The following is a 24,567-nucleotide window of genomic DNA, read 5'->3' on the forward strand; positions in this document are numbered from 1 at the left end:
GTTGCTGCCTTTTGACCAAATGTGACTTCTGTATCCCCAGAATAATATCAAGTGATAGTAATGATAGTGCATCCTAGTCTTATTTCTGACTTTCAGGAGAATCATTCCAATTTTCCTATGTGGACATAATACTGGCTTTTTTTGGTGTATTTTATTATTAAAGAAAGTCTTTTAAAATTAATAAATGTAGAAAGTTTGATGGAAATATAAAACCACCATTTAGCTATGCCACAGTATTTACAATTGCAGGTAAGATCCATCGATGGATGCTAAAAAGTACGATGAGAAACAAGATATTTGTATAGTCTCAAAGTATTCTTTACAAGAATGCTTAATAATTTAAAAATGAAAGATAGTAACTTTAAAATGGAAAAAATTTGACAGACACTTCCTTAAGCAGGTGATCAAAGCTAACCTCACCAATAGCGAGACATACTGACTTCAGGTACCATCCAAAATGATACACCGAGAAGGACACACATCACTTCTGGGGTATTTTTTACCAAAAATGCATAGCCTGAATTTAAACATGAAGAAATGTTCAGATTGGAAGACAGTCTATAAAATAACTGGCAAATATACTTAAAAAGTGTCTAATTCATGAATGTCAAAGAATGCCTGTGCCACTGTGTCGGTTTGGAGAAGACTAAGGGGATGCTGATCCTTGATCAGAAAAAGGACATTAGTGTGACAAGTGTCTATTTGAGTAAGATCTGTAGTATTGTACCTGGTTTTAATGACTGTATTATGATGATGTAATATATTCACATTAGGGGAAGCTGGTTAAAGGGTATACAGGAACTGTATATTTTGCAATTTTTTTTTTTTCGGGTACGCGGGCCTCTCACTGTTGTGGCCTCTCCCGTTGTGGAGCACAGGCTCCGGACGCGCAGGCTCAGCAGCCATGGCTCATGGGCCTAGCCGCTCTGCGGCGTGTGGGATCTTCCCGGACCGGGGCACGAACCCGTGTCCCCTGCATTGGCAGGTGGGCTCTCAACCACTGAGCCACCAGGGAAGCCCTATTTTGCAATTTTTGAATGTCTGAATTATTTCAGAATAAAAAGTTAAAGACAAAACAAGCAAAAAATAGTCACAAATAATCAAAAAAAAATCTCTATTACACTTCTTATGTAGCTTACAGAATTTTGGGGAGCACTTAGGGAACCAAGCACGTATACTTCATAGCCAGGACCATGTAGCTAGGAGAATTGGCCCAATCACACCAAGGGACTCTTTTAGCAGAAACCCATCTGTCATCACCTTATGCTGCATGTTACTGATTATGCAAAGAATTGTACACTAAAATCTCTGCCAGAGCTTTCCTAGAAATCCCAAAAGCCTTTATGACTGTGCTTGCTAGGAATTCTTATCTCCCTGCATGCAGATACTGCCTCCTGTTTTTCATTTTTCCATTTTTTCTTTCTCATGCCAGTGTGTATCTTTGACAGAACCTGGGACGCATATCAGTCCCTGGCTGCAAGGAGTTTTAATTGATTTCCTAGTTCTGTACCATCTTTGCTTTTCTGAAGTAAACTCTACGTGGTCATGTCTATTATTCTTTTTTTTTAAAAAATTTGTTTGGTTGTGCCTGGTCTTAGTTGTGGGAGATGGGCTCCTTAGTTACGGCTCATGGGCTCCTTTAGTTGCGGCTGGCAGGCCCCTTAGTTGCGGCTCATGGGCTCCTTAGTTGCGGCTTGCCGGCTCCTTACTTGTGGCAGATGGGCTCCTTAGTTGTGGCAGGTAGCCTCCTTAGTTGTGGCATGTGAACTCTTAGTTGCAGCATGCATGTAGGATCTAGTTCCCTGACCAGGGATCGAACCTGGGTCCCCTGCATTGGGAGCACGGAGTCCTAACTGCTGCGTCACCAAGGTAGTCCCTATTCTTTTATGAGCTGTTGGATTTTGTTTTGTACAATTCACTTTCTCCTAATTCTTGCCTACCTTTTAGGTTTAGGAAAGCATAATGAAAAATGAAGGTGTATTCAGAAGGACAGGAGTGTAGGTGAATCATGTATGTAACTGTTCTGACAGAGATCTTTAAAAAACTCTAGTTAAAAAAGATAGGCCTGCAAAGGTAATTCTAAAAGTATTTTAATTCCTTTAAACAATTGGGGTTTGTTAAAATTAAAAAACTTTCCCTCTGTGAGGATGCTATTGGTGAGATGGCAGGGTAGAAATAGGTCAGTACAGCTTTCTCTGGGTGGATTTTGTGATAGCAATATCAATGAAAATAAATTTTCTTGATTACTGACTTTGAGTGTGTGACTAAGTTTGAGTTATCCTGATTATTGACAGGGGGGATCAAAGTGGATAGGTGTAATAAACCAAGAATTTGACAAGTAAAGTTACATGTTTTGTGTCCACTCTAAGCCTCTTTCAGCTTTTCATTTTTGCTGTGAGCTCATACATGTATAAGTAGCAAAGGACATTTAGGTTGCTGTGAGTAGCTCACAGATTACCTAATTCATAAATGAACCACTGAATTAGAAGCAATTATAGAGCTAAGTTAGATCTTTATTAGTATCAGGGCAGTGGTAGTGATTTACCTAAACATCCTCCATTTGTTGAAAATACTTCCATTTTTATATTCTAAGTCTCACTTGACTTTGTGCTATCATAACTTGAAGATTTCTTTAGAAGCTTTATTTTTTTAGAGCTGTGTGTGTGTGTGTGTGTGTGTGTGTGTGTGTGTGTGTGTATGTATTAAAGATCGTTTTATTGTTGTAGGGGGTAGAGAAGAATGTGTATGGGAGCACTGAATCCTAATCACTAGACTACCAGGGAAGAGAAGAATGTATATGGATAGTTACTGTGAATCTAAAGCTTAGGAGTGTACTCTAGTTATATTGAAGAAGTACTAATGCTTTTAATGTTTTCTTTTTTTCCCCCCTCCTTCCCCCTGCCCCTGGAAGTTGGTAGGAGGGCAGTTTGATTTAGAAATGAATTTCATTATTCAAGAAGGTGAGAGTATCATCTGCATGGTGGACCTATTAGAGAAATGTGATGTTACTTGCCAAGCAGAAGTCTGGAGCATGTTTACAGCCATTCTGAAGAAAAGCATACGAAATCTTCAGGTCTGCACTGAAGTAGGCCTTGTTGAGAAAGTGCTTGGGAAAATTGAAAAAGTTGACAGTATGATAGCAGGTATGACTTTCCATAATACAATGGTTGTGAAGAAATGAAGTTTGATTCTTAAGTACTCTATTTTTCTTATTTAATAATATTTATTAAAATAAATATTGAGTAACATGTACCTGGAACTTCAGTGTCCAAACTGTTAAGTAAGCACCATATATTTTAATCTTTCAAGAAATATAAGTAGCTTTATTATTTTATTTTTTGCTTTCTTTGTTTCCAGATCTTTTAGTTGACATGTTGGGAGTGCTGGCTAGCTACAATTTGACAGTTCGAGAACTAAAGCTGTTCTTCAGTAAACTTCAAGGAGATAAAGGACAATGGGTAAGCTTAAATACTCTTTGATATTTGAAACTGTTCCCCTCCCCAAACATATTAGTAGCTTTTAAGAAATTGATATTGTTGCACAGGGGGTAAATGGCAAATTGAGGGGGAGAGATCAGTTAGAATAGCATTTAGCCCCCTACAGCTACTTTTTTGTTTTTTTACATCTTTATTGGAGTATAATTGCTTTACAATGGTGTGTTAGTTTCTGCTTTATAACAAAGTAAATTATTTATACATATACATATGTTCCCATATCTCCTCCCTCTTGCGTCTCCGTCCCTCCCACCCTCCCTATCCTACCGATCCAGGTGGTCACAAAGCACCGAGCTGATCTCCCTGTGCTATGCGGCTGCTTCCCACTAGCTATCTATTTTACGTTTGGTAGTGTATATATGTCCATGCCACTCTCTCACTTTGTCACAGCTTACCCTTCCGCCTCCCCATATCCTCCAGTCCATTCTCTAGCAGGTCTGTGTCTTTATTCCCGTCTTACCCCTAGGTTCTTCATGACATTTTTTTTCTTAAATTCCATATATATGTGTTAGCATACGGTATTTATCTTTCTGACTTACTTCACTCTGTATGACAGACTCTAGGTCCATCCATCTCACTACAGATAACTCAATTTCGTTTCTTATGGAACCCCTATAATTCAAACGTTGGTTTGTTTAATGTTGTCCCAGAGGTCTCTGAGACTGTCCTCAGTTCTTTTCATTCTTTTTTCTTTATTCTGCTCTGCAGTAGTTATTTCCACTATTTTATCTTCCAGGTCACTTTTCCGTTCTTCTCCCTCAGTTATTCTGCTATTGATCCCATCTAGAGTAGTTTTAATTTCAATTATTGTGTTATTCATTGTTGCTTGTTTCACCTTTAGTTCTTGTAGGTCCTTGTTAAATGTTTCTTGCATTTTCTCTATTCGATTTCCTAGATTTTGGATCATCTTTACTTTCATTATTCTGTATTCTTTTTCAGGTAGACTGCCTATTTCCTCTTCATTTGTTAGGTCTGGTGGGGTTTTGTTTTCTTTATCTTTATCTGCTGTTTGTTTTTCTCTCTTCTCATTTTTCTTATATTACTTTGTTTGGGGTCTCCTTTTTGCAGGCTGCAGGTTCATAGTTCCCATTGTTTTTGGTGTCTGTCCCTAGTGGCTAAAGTTGGTTCAGTGGGTTGTGTAGGTTTCCTGGTGGAGGGGACTAGTGCCTGTGTCCTGGTGGATGAGGCTGGATCTTGTCTTTCTGGTTGGCAGCTCCACGTCTGGTGGTGTGTTTTGGGGTGTCTGTGGACTTATTATGATTTTAGGCAGCCTCTATGCTAATGGGTGTGGTTGTGTTCCTGTCTTGCTAGTTGTTTGGCATAGGGTGTCCAGCACTGTAGCTTGCTGGTCGTTGAGTGGAGCTGGGTCTTAGCGTTGAGATGGAGATCTCTGGGAGATTTTCACTGTTTGATATTATGTGGAGCTGGGAGGTCTCTTGTGGACCTGTGTCCTGAAGTTGTTTCTCCCACCTCAGAGGCACAGCACTGACTCCTGGCTGCAGCACCAAGAGCCTTTCATCCACACAGCTCAGAATAAAAGGGAGAAAAGGTAGAAGGAAAGAAAAAGAAAGAAAGAAAGAGGATAAAATAAAATAAAGTAAGATAAAAGTTATTGAAATAAAAAGTAATTATTAAGAAAAAGAAATTTTTTACAAGAAAAAAAAAAACGGACACAAAGAACCCTAGGAGAAATGATGAAAGCAGAGGTAGAAAGACAAAATCTCACAAAGAAGCATACACATACACACTCACAAAAAGAGGAAAAGGGGAAAAAATAATAAATCTTTCTCTCAAAGTCCACCTCCTCAAGTTGGGATGATTCGTTGTCTATTCAGGTATTCCACAGATTCAGGTACATCAAGTTGACTGTGTAGCTTTAATCCACTGATCCTGAGGCTGCTGGGAGAGATTTCCCTTTCTCTTTTTTGTTCTCACAGCTCCCAGGGGCTCAGCTTTGGATTTGGCCCCACCTCTGCGTGTAGGTCGCTGGAGGGCGTCTGTTCCTTGCTCAGACAGGACGGGGTTAAAGGAGCCGCTGATTCGGTGGCTCTGGCTCACTCAGGCCGGGGAGAGGGAGGGGTGCGGATGCGGGGGCGGGCCTCCGGCGTCAGAGGCCAGCGGGTTGTTTCACCAGCCTGAGGTGCGCCGTGCGTTCTCCCGGGCGAGTTGACCCTGGATCCTGGGACCCTGGCAGTGGCGGGCTGCACAGGCTCCCCAGAAGGGAGGTGTGGAGAGTGACCTGTGCTCGCACACAGGCTTCTTGGTGGCGGCAGCAGCAGCCTTAGCGTCTCATGCCCGTCTCTGGGGTCCGCGCTTTTAGCCGCGGCTCATGTCCGTCTCTGGAGGTCCTTTAAACAGCGTTCTTAATCCCCTCTCCTCACGCACCAGGAAACAAAGAGAGAAGAAAACGTCTCTTGCCTCTTCGGCAGCTCCAGACTTTTCCCTGGACTCCCTCCCGGCTAGCCGTGGTGCACTAACCCCCTGCAGGCTGTGTTCCCGCCGCCAACCCCAGTCCTCTCCCTGCGCTCCGACCGAAGCCCGAGCCTGAGCTCCCAGCCCCCGCCCGCCCCGGCGGGTGAGCAGAGAAGCCTCTCGGGCTGGTGAGTGCTGGTCAGCACCGATTCTTTGTGCGGGAATCTCTCCGCTTTGCCCTCCGCACCCCTGTTGCTGTGTTCTGCTACGCGGCTCCGAAGCTTACCCCCCTCCGCCAACTGCAGTCTCCGCCCGCGAAGGGGCTTCCTAGTGTGTGGAAACCTTTCCTCCTTCACATCTCCCTCCCACTGGTGCAGGTCCCGTCCCTGTTCTGTTGTCTCTGTTTATTCTTTTTTCTTTTGCCCTACCCAGGTACGTGGGGGCGTTCTTGCCTTTTGGGAGGTCTGAGGTCTTCTGCCAGCGTTCAGTAGGTGTTCTGTAGGAGTTGTTCCACATGTAGATGTATTTCTGGTGTATCTGTGGGGAGGAAGGTGATCTCCGCGTCTTACTCTTCCGCCATCTTCCTTCTTCCCCCCACTCTACAGCTACTTTTGCCATCACCTGACACAGGTGTGGACGAAGAGAACTGGGTGTTCCAGGCAGGTTGGTAATTTGGTCCTTCCTCAAATGTTTTAAATAATTTTTATTTTTTAAAAATTTCAACATTTTAAAATTCAACATAAAAATTCAACATTAAGTTAGAGGGAAAGGGTAAGGACAGAGAAATAAAAATGTTGGGTAGCAGCATCTAGCTTCTCTTTGTATCAGTCTGAGTAGTTTAAACTTGAATAACCCACCCACTGAACAAAAGCGCTGTGCTAATTGGCTCCGCCCTCTTTAGATGCAATTTCCTGGTACTTTGCAGTGGGTGGTAGTGGTCAACTGATTTTGAACTCCAGGTGCCTTATCAAACTGTTTCTTCCTACTCTTTAGTTACTTATGCCTTAGAGGAATACTCGTAAATATTTTCTCCGTTTTTGTTGCATTTCTAGGCTTATTTTAGAGCTGTTTAGAAATCATTGCCTGCAGCAACTACTCAGCCAGCTGATCCTTAATCTGCCTCTGTTTAAGTATATGTAAATTTGTGCTCTGCAATTGTACACTCTAATTTATTGTATTAAAATGATTGTACTCTTTAGCTTCTTTGTATTGAACTCTGGTTCTCTGCCTGCTTTTTTTTTTTTTTTGCGGTACGCGGGCCTCTCACTGTTGTGGCCTCTCCCGTTGCGGAGCACAGGCTCCGGACGCGCAGGCTCAGTGGCCATGGCTCACAGGCCCAGCCGCTCCGCGTCATGTGGGATATTCCGGGACCGGGGCACGAACCCGTGTCCTCTGCATCAGCAGGTGGACTCTCAACCACTGTGCCACCAGGGAAGCCCTCTCTGCCTGCTTTTAAGGTTTGCAGTGATTTTATTATGTTTCTTGGTGTGGTTTACCTTGTATTTATCCTTATTAGGGGTTCTTGCATCTGTGGGCTTATAATTTTCATCAAATTTGGGAACATTTTGATAATTATTTTTTCAAATATCATTTTTTTGTCCCTCTCCCCCTCCTTCTGGGACTCTAGTTACATGTTTTTTAATCTTCTTGGTAGTGCCCCTTGGGTCACTGAGATCTGTTCACATTTGTTTTAGTCTTTTCTCTTTGTGCTTCATTTTATTTTATTGATTTTTAAATAAATGAATTTATTTATTTATTTATTGGCTGCATTGGGTCTTGGTTGCTGCGCCTGGGCTTTCTCTAGTTGGCGGTGAGTGGGAGCTATTCTTTGTTGCGGTGCACAGGCTTCTCATTGCAGTGGCTTCTCTTGTTGTGGAGCACAGGCTTTAGGCATGTTGGGTTTCAGTAGTTGTGGCTCATGGGCTTAGTTGCTCCATAGCATGTGGGATCTTCCTGGACAAGGGCTCGAACCCATGTCCCCTGCATTGGCAGGTGGATTCTTAACCACTGTGCCACCAGGGAAGTCCCTGTGCTTCATTTTAGATTGCTTTTATTGCTATATTTTTAAGGCAGTTGATCTTTTCTTCTGTAATGTGTTAACAGCCATTAAAATTTTCAGATTTCAGATACTTTTAATCTCTGTCAATTCTATTTGGTTCTTTTTAATGTCTTTCATTTGTTCCCTCCTTGTTGTTTTCCTTTAAATCATTGAGAATATGCAACATATTAATAGTTGCTTTAATGTTCTCATCCACTAATTCTGTCATCTCTGTCATTTTCTAGGTCAGTTTTTTGCTCACTCATTCTGCTTTTACTTGTAGGTCATATTTCCCTGTTTTTTTGTGTGTGTTTGTTTTTTTTTTGTGGTACACGGTCCTATCACTGTCGTGGCCTCTCCCGTTGCGGAGCACAGGCTCCGGACGACGTGCAGGCTCAGTGGCCATGGCTCACAGGCCCAGCCGCTCCGCGGCGTGTGGGATCTTCCCAGATCGGGGCACGAACTCGCGTCCCCTGCATTGGCATGTGGACTCTCAACCACTGCACCACTAGGGAAGCCCTATTTTCCTGTTTTATACTAGTGATTTTAGACACAGTGATGTTAGTCATAGTGAGTTATTCCCTGTTGAGTGTTGGATTCTGTCATAGTTCTTTTAAGATTGTTAGACTGTTTTTGCAGGCAGGTAAGTTGCTTGTTGATTAACTTTATCCTTTCAGGCTAGTTTAAAAGTTTTTTTGGTCAGCCAATCTAGGCTGTTACTCCAGGGCTTATTATTATTAGGGCATCCTTATTCTGGCCTGACTTTTCTAGGGTCTTTGTGAATGACCTTAAGTCTCAGACATGAGGCAAGCAAGACTGTGGTCTCTGCATAGTGCCTAGTAGGGTCTCAGCAATTCCTGGCTCTATATTTGCTCTGGGAATTCTTTGACTGATGGCTGTCAAAATCTTGGCTACCCCACCTTGTTGAGTTTTAAGGTAGAAATGAACAGTTTGGTATTATGCCAAAGGGTCAGTGCAGATTTCTGGAATTTCTTCTCTGCATAGGTCCTTCCTTTGTAGTACTCTGCCCTGAAGTTTCTGTCCACCTCAGACTACCCATCCTCGAATTTCTGCCTCATCAGCTCAATGAGAATTTCAAGTTCTGTTTGGTTTTCTTCTCCCTGTGCAATGATATGTGATAAGGAAGTTGACTGCAGGTAGAAAGTCTGGGTAATCTCATGCCTCATTTTGTTTCCCTTTCTCAAGGATCACAGTCTTGAGCTAGTGTGAAAACAGTTTTAGTTTCATACATTTTGTCCAGTTTTCAAGTTGATTATGGTGAGTTCGAAAGTATAGGTCCTGTTACTGTGTCATGTCCAGAAGAAGAAGTATACTGGTTTGATTTTGGTTTTGATTTATATTCAAATAATTTATGTATTCTGAATATGTAATTAAAACATTTTTTGTTATATTGGTGAATATAGAAAACTATAAGAAAATAGGAAAGGATATGAACAGATATCTATTTACAGAGAGAGAAATCCCATAATCAAATAAACACTAAATCACTAATAATTAGAGATGTTCAAATGAAAGCAGTATTGATATGTCACCTTACGTCATTTGTATTAAGAATTATAGAGTTGGATAATAGCAAGTATAATTGGAGAGATAGAGTTATTTTAAAGCTGTGTGCTACTGGTTGGAATGAACACCAATGGAGCCATCCTCAAGAGTAATCTAGTACTAGTTAGTCACTTAAATTATACCCATATCCAATGAATTAGTAGTTTGCTCCTGAGTGCATGTTCCAAGAAATTCTCACATAGTTCTGTAAGGAAATATGTATGAGGATGTTCACTGAAGCATTATTTTTGATGGCAGTGAATTGTCAACATGTGTTTATCTTTAGGAGAATAGATAGGTAAAATGTATTGGATGCATAGAATAGATTATTATATAGCAGTTAGAAATAATGAACAGAGTAATAAGAATAGATACCAAAAAGCAGGAAGAAAGTAAGAAATAGAATGATATATCTAACCCAACATCATTTAAATTTTAAGTATAGGCACACAGAAACACATTTTTAAAGGAACACATATAAAAAGATTAAGCATGTTAATGTAGCTGCTTATGGGAGGGAAAAAAATAATGAACTATTAATAAAACAAGAGCAGGGTCTTGCTCAGAGCTTATGTAGCTTTTGCTATCATATCAGTGCAGTGAAAAATCCCTGTATCTAAATCTGTGTCTGCTTTTTTGATTATTACTTTAGCACATATTTTTATATGTGGAAATAGTATATCAATGGGTGAACATTTTTAAAGACTCTTGAATTATTTTCTGAAAGGCTTTCTTAGTATACAGTCCCCTAGCAGTATCTGTGGATTAAGTGCTTGTCTTAATGTATGCTTTTTGATTGGTTTATAGAAAAGAAAATTTTGAGGATTGATTTCTCTAGAAATGCTACAGTTATATTTTTATTTTTGACTGCGTATTATTTTTGGTGATTTCATTTTAGAATTTATTTTAAAAAATCATTGTGATTGTAATAACTTGTTATTACACTTTTATAATTGAACAGTGTGGTTAATTGAAAATTTCTTGATCACTTACGAATGAAGCTTTCCACTTAACATTTAGGTAAAAGGTTGCCAAACTCTTTTAGATAGTTATTAATGATAATTTAGAGCAGCTACCAGATAAGATGAAGGCAAGCCAATGATTTCACTTGTAGTTTGACACTGTTTTGAACTTTTAACTTTTAAGAGGAATGTACTACACTTTCTAAACTGATTGAAATGATAAGGTGTATCTGATTGTCCTTTGCTTTTCCTAAATGTAAATGTGCCTTTTCGTTTTAGCTGTTGGTTGTTTAATGTATTAGAGGAGACTTGTGGGTCAAAGAGGCATTAATCAAATAAATGTAATGTTACAACTTTTATACATGCTGTATAGTAGAGATATTTTGTAGAATGAAATGTGATAGGGAGATTTGATCCATTCTCAGAGGTCAGGGAAGACTGCCCTGAGAAGTGATCATTAAGATGAACTTCAATGGATGGGTAAGATTTATTTAGTTAAGGTGGAGGAGGCTGGGGAGGGGGGAATAGGCCTAGTGAGAACATTTTAAGCAGAAGGAATAGCTTGTGCTCAGGCCCTATTATGGGAAGAAGACAGAGAAGGCATTGTAGATAGAGTGCAGAGAGAGGCAAAAGAGGTTAAGGAGATATGTAAACTATCTTGTGGGCCATGTTAGGGATTTTGGTCTTTATTTTAAAGACAGTGGGAAGCTATAGGAGAGATAGAATAATGTAACAGTGAAAGTGTAGTAATTAAAAGCATGGACTCTGGAGTCAGACTGAATTCTTATCCTATCCTTGTCACTTACTACCTGTATGACCTTGGACATGTTCCTCTGACTCAGATTCGTCCTTTGCAAAATGGAGTGAAAATAACCCCTAGTGTGGTTATGAGGCTAAAATATTTTATTGTTTTTAAAGTGCCTTTAACAGTGGGACTTGGTAAGCATTATTTTTTGGTGAAATTAGAAAGTGCTTTAAAAAGGGATGGGTAGTGGGTTGATGTAGTTTGTAATTTTGAAAGGTTGTTTTTGCTGTAGTGTGAAGAGTTACGTGTCAAATGCTGTTGGCTCATATTAATCCAACGCCTCATAAAAAAAAATGGCATAGAGTGCATTGTTCATTTCTTTAAGGTAGTTGAAAATAACCCTCCTTTAAGGAGGTTATTTTATATGCTTTTTAGCTTGTAGAATTATTTAGTTATTTGGGGATATATTAAAGTATGTCTCTACTAAAAGTAGGTATTTTTGTTTTATGGTGAATGATGTGGTTAATGAATTGTTGATTCTTTTCATAGCCTCCACATGCTGGAAAGTTGCTATCTGTGTTAAAGCACATGCCACAGAAGTATGGTCCGGATGCCTTTTTCAACTTTCCAGGAAAGAGTGCTGCAGTAAGTAAATCTTAACGAGGAAATCACTTGAAGTTCTTTTTTCTTTCTTTTGCTTCCTGAAAGTACGGCCCTGTAAACACTCCTGACAGGTTCTGTGTTAGGGAGAAACTTCTTTGCACAGCCTAACTTAATCTTTACAGCAATTGTGCATGTTACTTTTTCCTGACTATTTTAGAGGTGAAGAAATAGAGGCTCTGAGAAGTTAAGAAAGCTGTCCACTCACCCCTTGGGGCCTCAGTGGAATAAGAACCCAGTTCTTTTCAACATAAGCCATTTTGTCTTATGAATTTTATCTTTGCATTCTCATACAGAAATTTATGGACTTGAGGACACGGGGAGGGGGAAGGGTAAGTTGGTACGAAGTGAGAGAGTGGCATGGACATATATACACTACCAAATGTAAAATAGATAGCTAGTGGGAAGCAGCCACATAGCACAGGGAGATCAGCTCAGTGCTTTGTGACCCCCTAGAGGGGTGGGATAGGAAGGGTGGGAGGGAGATGCAAGAGGGAGGAGATATGGAGATATATGTATACGTAGGGCTGATTCACTTTGTTATGAAGCAGAAACTAACACACCATTGTAAAGCGATTATACTCCATTAAAGATGTTAAAAAAAAAAGAAATTTATGTGTAACACTTTCAGTTTTATCTTTCTGAAGATCTTTCTTTAGCCTTACATTTCCTGATTCCTGTTTCTTTTGCACCTGAGAGTTACTCTTGGAAACTTTCTAGGCAAATTTTTCTAACCTGTGTGTTTCCATATAATATCAATCTCAGCATTCTTGTAATCTGTTAATCAGTTTATAAATAAGACAGTTATGTATGGCAGTAATATCTGTAATGTTTCAAAATATTATAGGATTACATTATATAATGTATATGTATTATTTATGGAAGCATTTTTACTTCATTATGACATTGGTGTGCCTGTTACAAGCATACATTTTTTGAAGATATTTCAGCCTATTCTTCTTCTGAGGTTACCTTTTATTCATTTTTTACTTTTGTTCTCATAATATCCTACTTGCTTGTGGCCCCTATGTAGCCAGGCAATACCTGCAGAAAGAAGAGAGTGTTCTGAAAGGATATTTGTGATATTTGAATGCTTCACACAAAATACACAGTTTTCTTTGGAAAGTTTTATTGCTCATATTATTTTTTTCTTTATAATTTTTCCTTAATAACCATTTTAGATTTGAAGCTTCCTAGAATAATTGTACTCTGTTGGCATTGAGCTTATCGTTTGTCTCCAACATAAAAAAGTATTCTTGGGACTTCCCTGGTGGCGCATTGGTTAAGAATCTGCCTACCAGGTGACACAGGTTCGAGCCCTGGTGTGGGAAGATCCCACATGCTGCAGAGCAGCTAAGCCCGTGCACCACAACTACTGAGCCTGCACTCTAGAGCCTGCAAGCCACAACCACCAAACCCGCACGCCTGTAGCCTGTACTCTGCAACAAGAGAAGACACTGCGATAAGAAGCCCGCGCACCACAACGAAGAGTAGTCCCCGCTCGCTGCAACTAGAGAAAGCCCGTGCGCAGCAACGAGGACCAAGTGCAGCCATAAATAAATAAATAAATAAATAAGAGAAAAACATATCCAGATCCACCCTTTAAATATATATATTTAAATATATAGTTTTTTAAAAACATCTTTATTGGAGTGTAATTGCTTTACAATGTTGTATTAGTTTCTGCTGTATAACAAAGTGAATCAGCTATATGTATACATATACCCCCATATCCCCTCCCTCTTATGCCTCCCTCCCACCCTCCCTATCCCACCCATCTAGGTGGTCACAACGTACTGAGCTGATCTCCCTGTGCTATGCGGTTGCTTCCCACTAGCTATCTATTTTACGTTTGGTAGTGTATATATGTCAGTGCTAGTCTCTCACTTCGTCCCAGTTTACCCTTGCCCCTCCCTGTGTCCTCAAGTCCATTCTCTACGTCTGCGTCTTTATTTCTGTCCTGCCCCTAGGTTCTTCAGAAACAGTTTTTTTTTTTTTTTAGATTCCATATATATGTGTTAGCATATGGTATTTGTTTTTCTTTTTCTGACTTACTTCACTCTGTATGACAGACTATAGGTCCATCCACCTCACTACAGATAACTCAATCTTGTTTCCTTTTATGGCTGAGTAATATTCCATTGTATGTATATGCCACATCTGCTTTATCCATTCCTCTGTCAATGGACACTTAGGTTGCTTCCATGTCCTGACTGTTGTAAATAGTGCTGCAGTGAACATTGTGGGACATGTCTCTTTTTTAAATATGGTTTTCTCAGGGTATATGCTCAGCAGTGGGATTGCTGGGTCTTATGGTAATTCTATTTTTAGTTTTTTAAGGAACCTCCATACTGTTCTCCATAGTGGCTGTATCCATTTACATTCCCATCAACAGTGCAAGAGGGTTCCCTTTAAAAAATAAAGTATTCTCATGAGATTAATCTCTTTTTCACGCATGTTATAACTTTATTATTTATAATTCTTTGAGATAGTAATGTGTCCATCCATTCTATTTACTTATATGTATCTTGAAAGTGGCGCAGTTCAACTGCACAGCTTTTGGAACTTTCAGAGAAAAGGTGTTTTAAATATATTTAGTGACTCATTTTTTCCCTTAAACATAGCTTTTAAAGGGACCTTAAAGTATTTATGGGTGAATTAGTTTTAGAAAGCTTTCACATCCTCTACTCTCATGTTTCAGTGAGAGAGAGCATATGTATACAGTGAATATGTACTTAAAAATTTTTTTTTCTTATTGCAACATTCGTTTTATTTTATTTTATTTATTTGGTTGCGCTGGCTCTTAGTTGTGGCAGGTGGGCTTCTTAGTTGTGGCATGTGGGATCCTTAGTTGTGGCAGTCAGGCTCCTTAGTTGTGGTTTGTGGGCTCTTTAGTTGCGGCTTGCTGGTTCCTTAGTTGTGGCATGCAAACTCTTAGTTGTGTCACGCATGTGGGATCTAATCCCTGGCCAGGGATTGAACCAGGCCCCCTACATTGGGAGCTTGCAGTCTTAACCACTGCGCCACCAGGGAAGTCCCCAACATTCAGTTTAAATCAGCCTCTTGAAGTATCAATTGTGTTATTACATAAATTTGGCTCTATGATTTTTTCATGTTTTATGGAATATCTTATACATATAAAAGAATATATGTGTATGTATGATGTCAACAGAAATGCCTACGTAAATTATAATAAAAAGAAATTGTTAATTATAAGTAACAGTAATTATTGTAAATTATAAGTAACAAGAAAACAAAAACTTTGTAGTATGATCTTTTTTTAACAGCTTTATTGATTTATAATCCCCATATCATATGATTCATTCATTTAAAGTGTACAGTGAATGGTTAAGTGTGTTCACCAAGCTGTGTAACCATTATCACAATCAATTTTAGAAATTTTCATCACACCCAGAAGAAACCCTGCATTCCTTAGCAGTCACTGGACACATTTCACTGCAAACTCCCAGGCCTAGGCAACTGCTGTTCTACTTTCTGTCTATATGGATTTGTCTCTTCTGGACAGTTCATGCAAGTGGAATCATGTGATGTCTGGACTTTTGTGATAGGCTTTTTCTACTTACCACTACTGTTTTCAAGATCCATTCATGTTGTAGTATGTATCACTGCTTCATTACTTTTTTTTTTTTTTTGCGGTACATGGGCCTCTCACTGTTGTGGCCTCTCCTGTTGCGGAGCACAGGCTATGGATGCGCAGGCTCAGCGGCCATGGCTCACGGGCCCAGCCGCTCCGCGGCATGTGGGATCTTCCCAGACTGGGACCAGGCCAGGAACCCGTGTCCCCTGCATCGGCAGGCGGACTCTCAACCACTGCGCCACCAGGGAAGGCCAGCTTCATTACTTTTAATGGCTGACTAATGTTGAAAGGATATAGCACATTTTGTTTAATTATTCTTTAATCAGTGGATTTTGAGTTGATTGCACTTTTTGGGAATGCTTTATGGGCTTTTATGTGCAAGTTTTTATGTGTACTTATGTTTTCATTTCTCTTGGAAATGAAGGATTGGAATTGCTGAGGCGTATTGTCTATGTTCAACCGTTTGAGGGATTCCCAGTTTGTTTTCCAAAGTGGCTATATTTATTTCATAATCCCATCAGCAATTTGGTAGAGTTCAAGTTTCTCCACTTGCTTGCCAACACTTGTTAATGTCTGTCTTTTTGATTATAGCCATCCTAGTGGGTGTTAAGTAATATCTCATTGTGGTTTTGATATGCGTTTCCTTCATGACTGATGATGCTGAGCATCATTCCATGTCCTTATGGCCATTTGCATATCTTCTTTGGAGACATGTTCATTCAGGTATTTTTGCATTTTTCATAGCGTTGTGGTCGGAAAATATACTTGATACAATTTCAGTTTTCTTAAATTTACCAAGGCTTGATTTGTGACCCAAGATATGATCTATCCTGGAGAATGTTCCATGAGCACTTGAGAAAAATGTGTATTCTGTTGTTTTTGGATGGAGTGTCCTATAAATATCAATTAAGTCCACTTTGTTTAATGTATCATTTAAAGCTTGTGTTTCCTTATTTATTTTCATTTTGGATGATCTGTCCATTGGTGAAAGTGGGGTGTTAAATGTACATACACACTCACAAAAAGAAGAAAAGGGGAAAAAATCATAAATCTTGCTCTCAAAGTCCACCTCCTCAATTTGGGATGATTCGTTTGTCTAAAGGAGGGAAGGAAGGAAAGAAAGAAAGAATGAAAGAAGATAAAGTAAAATGAAATAAAGTTATTTAAATAAAAAATAATTATTAAGAAAAGAATTAAAAAAAAAAAACGGACGGATAGAACCCTAGAACAAATGGTGAAAGCAAAGCTATACAGACAAAATCTCACACAGAAGCATACACATACACACTCTCAAAAAGAGGAAAAGGGGAGAAAATCATAAATCTTGCTGTCAAAGTCCACCCCCTCAATTTGGGATGATTCATTGTCTGTTCATGTATTCCTCCGATGCAGGGTTCATCAAGTTGATTGTGGAGCTTTAATCTGCTGCTTTTGAGGCTGCTGGGAGAGATTTCCTTTTCTCTTCTTTGTTCTCACAGCTCCCAGAGGCTCAGCTTTGGATTTGGCCCCGTGTCTGCGTTTAGGTCGCTGGAGGGCGTCTGTTCTTCACTCAGACAGGACGGGATTAAAGGAGCCGCTGATTCGGGGACTCTGGCTCACTCAGGCCGGGGGGGAGGGAGGGGCACGGAGTGTGGGGCGAGCCTGCGGCGGCAGAGGCTGGTATGACGTTGCACCAGCCTGAGGTGCGCCATGTGTTCTCCCGGGGAAGTTGTCCCTGGATTCTGGGACACTGGCAGTGGTGGTCTACACAGGCTCCCCGGAAGGGGGGTGTGGATAGTGACCTGTGCTCGCACACAGGCTTCTTGGTGGCGGCAGAAGCAGCCTTAGCATCTCATGCTGGTCTCTGGGGTTCGTGCTTTTAGCCGCAGCTCTTCTGTGGAGCTCCTTTAAGCAGCACTCTTAATCCCCTCTCCTCGCGCACCAGGAAACAGAGAGGGAAGAAAAAGTCTCTTGCCTCTTCGGCAGGTACAGACTTTTCCCCGGTCTCCCTCCCGGCTAGCCATGGTGCACTAACCCCCTGCAGGCTGTGTTCACGCCGCCAACCCCAGTCCTCTCCTGAGATTATTTTTGTGTATGGTGTTAGGGAGTGTTATAATTTCATTCTTTTACATGTAGCTGTCCAGTTTTCCCACCACTTATTGAAGAGGCTGTCTTTTATCCATTGTATAACCTTGCCTCCTTTGTCATAGATTAGTTGACCATAGGTGCGTGGGTTTATCTCTGGGCTTTCTATTTTGTTCCTTTGATCTATGTTTCTGTTTTTGTGCCAGTACCATACTCTCTTGATTACTGTAGCTTTGTAGTATAGTGTGAAGTTCGGGAGTCTGATTCCTCCTGCTCTGTTTTTTATCCTCAAGACTGCTTTGGCTATTTGGTGTCCTTTGTGTCTCCAAACACATTTTAAGATTTTTTGTTCTAGTTCTGTAAAAAATTCCATAGGTAATTTGATAGGGATTGCATTGAATCTGTAGATTGTTTTGGGTAGTATAGTCATTTTCACAATATTGATTCTTCCAATTCAAGAACATGGTATATCTCTCCATCTGTTGGTAACATCTTTAATTTCTTTCATCAGTGTCTTATAGTTTTCTGCATACAGGTCTTTTGTTTCCCTAGGTAGGTTTATTCCTAGGTATTTTATTCTTTTTGTTGCAGTGGTAAATGGGAGTGCTTCCTTAATTTCTCTTTCAGGTTTTTCATCATTAGTGTATCGGAATGCAAGAGATTTCTGTGCAGTAATTTTGTGTCCTGCAACTTTACCAAATTCATTGATTAGCTCTAGTAGTTTTCTGGTGGCATTTTTAGGATTCTCTATGTATAGTATCATGTCATCTGCAAACAGTGACAGTTTTACCTTTTCTTTTCCAATTTGTATTCCTTTTATTTCTTTTTCTTCTCTGATTGCTGTGGCTAGGAGTTCCAAAACTATGTTGAATAAGAGTGGTGAGAGTGAACATCCTTGTCTTGTTCCTGATGTTAGAGGAAATGCTTTCACTTTTTCACCATTGAGAATAATGCTTGCTGTGGGTTTGTTGTATATGGCCTTTAATATGTGGAGGTAGGTTCCCTCTATGCCCACTTTCTGGAGGGTTTTTATCATTAATGGGTGTTGAATTTTGTCAAAAGCTTTTTCTGCATCTATTGAGATCATCATATGGTTTTTATTCTTCAGTTTGTTAGTATGGTGTATCACATTGATTCATTTGAATATACTGAAGAATCCTTGCTTTCTTGGGATAAACCCCACTTGATCATGGTGTATGATCCTTTTAATGGGCTGTTGGATTCTGTTTGCTAGTATTTTGTTGAGGATTTTTGCATGTATGTTCATTAGTGATATTGGTCTGTAGTTTTCTACGTGACATCTTTGTCTGGTTTTGTTATCAGGGTGATGGTGGCCTTGAAGAATGAGTTTGTGAGTGTTCTTCCCTTTGCTGTATTCTGGAAGAACTTGAGAAGGGTAGGTGTTAGCTCTTCTCTAAATGTTTGATAGAATTCACCTGTGAGGCCATCTGGTCCAGGACTTTTGTTTGTTGGAAGATTTTTAATCACAGTTTCAATTTCAGTGCTTGTGATTGGTCTGTTCATATTTTCTGTTTCTTCCTGGTTCAGTCTTGGAAGGTTATACCTTTCTAAGAATTTGTCCATTTCTTCCGGGTTGTCCATTTTATTGGCATAGAGTTGCTTGCAGTAGTCTCTTAGGATGCTTTGTATTTCTGTGGTGTTTATTGTAACTTGTCCCTTTTCAGTTCTAATTTTATTGATTTGAGTGTTTTCCCTCTTTTTCTTGATGAGTCTGCCTGATGGTTTATTAATTTTGTTTATCTTCTCAAAGAACCATCTTTTAGTTTTATTGATCTTTGTTATTGTTTTCTTTGTTTCTATTTCATTTATTTCTGCTCTGATCTTTATAATTTCTTTCCTTCTGCTAACTTTTGGTTTTGTTTGTTCTTTCTCTAGTTCCTTTAGGGTTAAGGTTAGATTGTTTATTTGATATTCTTCTTGTTTCTTGAGGTAGGCTTGTATAGCTATAAACTTCCCTCTTAGTACTGCTTTTGCTGCATCCCACAGGTTTTGGACTGTCGTGTTTTCATTGTCATTTGTCTCTAGGTATTTTTTGATTTCCTATTTGATTTCTTCAGTGATCTCTTGTTTATTTTGTAATGTATTGTTTAGTCTCCATGTGTTTATGTTTTCTATGTAATTTCCCCTGTAATCGATTTCTAATCTCATAGCACTGTGGTCAGAAAAGATGCTTGATATGATTTCAGTTTTCTTAAATTTATTGAGGCTTTATTTGTGACCCAGGATGTGATCTATCTTGGAGAATGTTCTGTGCGCACTTGAGAAGAAAGTGTAATCTGCTGTTTTTGGATGGAATGTCCTATAAATACCAATTAAATCTATCTGGTCTATTGTGTCATTTATAGCTTCTGTTTCCTTATTTATTTCCATTTTGGATGATCTGTCCATTGGTGTAAGTGAGGTGTTAAACTCCCCCACTATTATTGTGTTAGTGTCAATTTCTTCTTTTATAGTTGTTAGCAGTTGCCTTGTATATTGAGGTGCACCTTTGTTGGGTGCATATATATTTATAATTGTTATTTCTTCTTTTTGGATTGATCCCTTGGTCATTATGTAGTGCCCTTCCTTGTCTCTTGTAATATTCTTTATCTTAATATCTATTTTATCCGATATGAGTATTGCTACTCCAGCTTTCTTTTGATTTCCATTTGCATGGAATATCTTTTTTCATCCCCTTGCTTTCAGTCTGTGTGTGTCCCTAGGTCTGAAATGGGTCTCTTGTAGAGAGTATATATATATATAGGTGTTGTTTTTGTATCCATTCAGCAAGCCTGTGTCTTTTGCTTGGAGCAGTTAATCCATTCATATTTAAAGTAATTTTCGATATGTATGTTCCTATGACCATTTTCTTAATTGTTTTGGGTTTTTATTTTTTTTTTGCGGTATGCGGGCCTTTCACTGTTGTGGTCTCTCCCGTTGTGGAGCACAGGCTCCGGACGTGCAGGCTCAGCGGCCATGGCTCACAGGCCCATCCACTCCACAGCATGTGGGATCTTCCCACACCGGGGCACAAACCCATGTCCCCTGCATCGGCAGGCAGACTCTCAACCACTGCGCCACCATGGAAGCCCCTGGGTTTGTTTTGGTAGGTCCTTTTCTTCTCTTGTGTTTCCCACTTAGAGAAGTTCCCTTAGCATTTGTTCTAGAGCTGGTTTGGTGGTGCTGAATTCTCTTAGCTTTCGCTTGTCTGTAAAGCTTTTGATTTTTCATCGAATCTGATTGAGATTCTTGCCGGGTAGAGTAATCTTGGTTGTAGGTTCTTCCCTTTCACCACTTTATCATGCCACTCCCTTCTGGCTTGTAGAGTTTCTGCTGAGAAATCAGCTGTTAGTCTTATGGGAGTTCCCTTGTATGTTATTTGTCATTTTTCCCTTGCTGCTTTCAATAAATTTTCTTTGTCTTTAATTTTTGCCAGTTTGATTACTATGTGTCTCGGCGTGTTTCTCCTTGGGTTTATCTTATGTGGGACTTGCTGCACTTCCTGGACTAGGGTGGCTCTTTTGTTTCCCATGTTAGGGAAGTTTTCGACTATAATCTGTTCAAATATTTTCTCTTGTTCTTTCTCTCTCTCTTCTCCTTCTGAGACCCCTATAATGCGAATGTTGTTGTGTTTAATGTTGTCCCAGAGGTCTCTCAGGCTGTCTTTATTTCTTTTCATTCTTTTTTCTTTAATCTGTTCCGCAGCAGTGAATTCCACCATTCTTTCTTCCAGGTCATTTATCCGTTCTTCTGCCTCAGTTATTCTGCTATTGATTCCTTTTAGTGTAGTTGTCATTTCAGTTATTGGATTGTTCATCTCTGTTTGTTTGTTCTTTAATTCTTCTAGGTCTTTGTTAAACATTTCTTGCATCTTCTCGATCTTTGCCTCCATTCTTTTTCCAAGGTCCTGGATCATCTTCTCTATCATTATTCTGAATTCTTTTTCTGGAAAGTTCTCTATCTCCACTTCATTTAGTAGTTTTTCTGGTTTTATCTTGTTCCTTAATCTGTTACATTGTCCTCTGCCTTTTCATCTTGTCTATGTTTCTGTGAATGTGGTTTTTGTTCCACAGGCTGCAGGATTGTAGTTCTTCTTGCTTCTGCTGTCTGCCCTCTCGAGAATTCTTTATATATTCTTCTAGATATAAGTTTCTTATCAGATAAATAACTTGCAAATATTTTCTCTCATTCTTTTGGCTTGTCTTTTCACTTTCTTGAGGGTATCCTTTAAAGCACAAAAGTTTTTAATTTTAATGAAGTCCAATTCATATATCTTTTCTTTCATTGCCTAATTAAGAAGGATTTTTCTAACTCAGTGTCATGTAGATTTAACCGTATTTTTTCTTATAAGAGTTTTATATTTTTAGCTCTCATATTTAGGTCTATCTATGATCGATTAGGGGTTAATTTTTTGTGTGACACGTAAGGAAGTGGTCTGCTTCATACCTTTGCTTGTAATTATTAGTTTTCTCAGCAAATTTGTTGAAAACACTATTCTTTCCTCATTGAACTGCCTTGACACTCTTGTTGAAAATCAGGATCACAAATATAAGGGTTTATTTCTGGGCTCTCTGTTCTATTTCATTGATCTTTATCTTTATGTCAATATGGTAAAATCTTCATTACTGTATCTTTGTGTTGTATTTTTAAAATTTGGTAGTATGGGTCTTCCAACTTTGTTCTTCTTTTTCAAGTTTGTTTTGGAGATTTGGGGGCCCTTGCAGCATGTAATACGATGTTTTAAATAAAAGTTTAAGCCAAGTGGTAAAATCATTTATATAGTGACTTGAATAAAAGTTTAAAATATTATGAAAAAAATGTTATGAACGAATCCTCTTCAGCTATATATTTCCTGTTAAAAAAATTATATTCCAGGCTTTTTCCTTAACTTTTTTCTTTCCTTTCTTGTCCCTCTTTCTCTCTTCTGTTACCTTATGTAACATTTCAGCAACAAATTTCCAATTTGATATCACTGCCTACCTCTTTTTTAAAATTTTTAAAATTTAATTTTGGCTGCATTGGATCTTCATTGCTGTGGGTAGGCTTTATCTAGCTGTGTGGAGTGGGGGTACTCTTCTTTGTGGTGCACGAGCCTCTCATTGCAGTGGCTTCTCTTGTGGAGCACGATCTCTAGGCATATTGGCTCAATAGTTGTGCCTCATGGGCTCTAGAGCACAGTCTCAGTAGTTGTGGCACACGGGCTTGGCTGCTCTGCAGCATTTGGGATATTCCCAGACCAGGGCTTAAACCCATGTCCCCTGCATTGGCAGGTGGATTCTTAACCACTGCACCACCAGGGAAGCCCACTGCCTAACTCTTTTAATAGGAATTTCTTTGGACATGTTTATTGTAAGAAATGAAGCACCTATGATTAGTGCATCAAGCAGGTCACTTGGAATGTTTCTATTGTTTAATTAAATTATCATCATTACTATATATTTTGGAATATTTAGAAGTTATTAAAATCTTCTTTCAGATAAAGAGACTACTGCATATTTTAATCATGATGTAGAATAATATCTAGTAGGAATATATATAGCATTGTAAGGTCTCATTTTCATGATTTCAGTAACAAAATTTTTCATTGTGAGTCAGTAACTCAAAGCTTTTTCGTTTAGGCTATTGCATTACCTCCTATAGCCAAATGGCCATACCAGAATGGTTTTACATTTCATACCTGGCTTAGAATGGATCCTGTAAATAACATCAATGTGGATAAAGATAAACCATATTTGTATTGGTATGTATTTCTGTAATTTAGTGTTGTTACTTTACTTTGAAAATGAGAAGAATATTTGGAGATGAAATGAAAACTTATATTTTATAGTTTCAGAACCAGCAAAGGTCTTGGTTATTCTGCACACTTTGTTGGGGGATGTTTAATTATAACATCAGTAAAGTCAAAAGGAAAAGGCTTTCAACACTGTGTGAAATTTGATTTCAAGCCACAAAAGGTATGTGATCTTACTGAGTCATAGTTATGTTACCAAGCTATTCTAACCTTCAGAATGCTTTGCTTTAGTGTTATTGACATAATATGTGGTAAATCATAGCTCTGTGTTTATACTCTTTTAGAAAATGAAGTGTAAATCACTGGACAATTGTTAACCTCTCTGATTTGGATAATGAAAAGAGTGAATATTTAGTTATTTGTAGAGTTTAAAGGAAATACAGGGGGAAAATATCAGCGGCAATTATTTTAGTAGTAGTAGTAGTGTTAGTAGTAATATGTATTTTCTTTTGTACCTTAAAATTTAGAGATTAATAAACGGTTTATTAACAAAATATACATCTGTATATATGTAGATAGGTAAATAGACAGATAAAACAGATAGGATAAAAATGTTGACAGTTGTGGAAACGAGATGGTGAGAGAGTTTGCTAAACTTTTTACTTTTGGAGGTATATTTAAACATTGTCATAATAAAAAATTTGAAAAATAATTTCATGGGAAGCTGTTATTTGTTGAGAGTTCCCTTGAATCAATATGGTTCAAGAGGTAGAATATTGAATTTAATAAAGGTAGTCTTATTTTATTTTTAGTTTTAATTGTAATTTAGAATTTAATTTTTACTCGTTATTATCAATGAGGTTGAGTTATTGGAAAGATCATTATCGTTATCTTTTTTTTTTTTTAACTGTTTTGCTTATTCAGTGGTATATGGTAACCATAGTGCACATTTATAACCGGTGGAAGAACAGTGAGCTTCGATGTTATGTGAATGGTGAGCTTGCTTCCTATGGAGAGATAACATGGTTTGTCAACACCAGTGATGTAAGTAATTTGAGAAAGTTACAGTGAAATAAGAAAAATATATTTTACATTGAATATAAATTGTAGAATACCACAATGGTGGAGTTTTATAATCATAGTTTGGCTAGCATGTTAATATATTAAGAGAGTAGAACTGTGCTAATATGGCACATATTACTCAGTCATTGTTACAAAATTATTCTGGAAAGGGTAGAGAAGATTCATAGGTAACAGTGGGTATATCTTGAAAGTATTTGTGTCATTGGTCCATTGA

General features: G+C 38.8%; 1 protein-coding gene across 1 annotated transcript in view; it reads left to right on the forward strand.

The window, feature by feature from the left end:
* Window positions 1–24,567, forward strand: part of LRBA (LPS responsive beige-like anchor protein) — a 723,035-nt gene that overhangs the window by 73,416 nt on the left and 625,052 nt on the right. The window contains exons 2-7 of the mRNA XM_024764049.1: window positions 2,912–3,143; window positions 3,358–3,458; window positions 11,767–11,862; window positions 23,158–23,279; window positions 23,367–23,493; window positions 24,195–24,314. Coding sequence (XP_024619817.1) covers window positions 2,912–3,143; window positions 3,358–3,458; window positions 11,767–11,862; window positions 23,158–23,279; window positions 23,367–23,493; window positions 24,195–24,314 — 798 coding nt within the window. The remainder of the gene's footprint in view (window positions 1–2,911; window positions 3,144–3,357; window positions 3,459–11,766; window positions 11,863–23,157; window positions 23,280–23,366; window positions 23,494–24,194; window positions 24,315–24,567) is intronic.

This window comes from Neophocaena asiaeorientalis, unplaced genomic scaffold, assembly GCF_003031525.2.
Source record: "Neophocaena asiaeorientalis asiaeorientalis breed wild unplaced genomic scaffold, Neophocaena_asiaeorientalis_V1.1 scaffold594, whole genome shotgun sequence".
In the NCBI taxonomy this organism is placed as follows: Eukaryota; Metazoa; Chordata; class Mammalia; order Artiodactyla; family Phocoenidae; genus Neophocaena; species Neophocaena asiaeorientalis.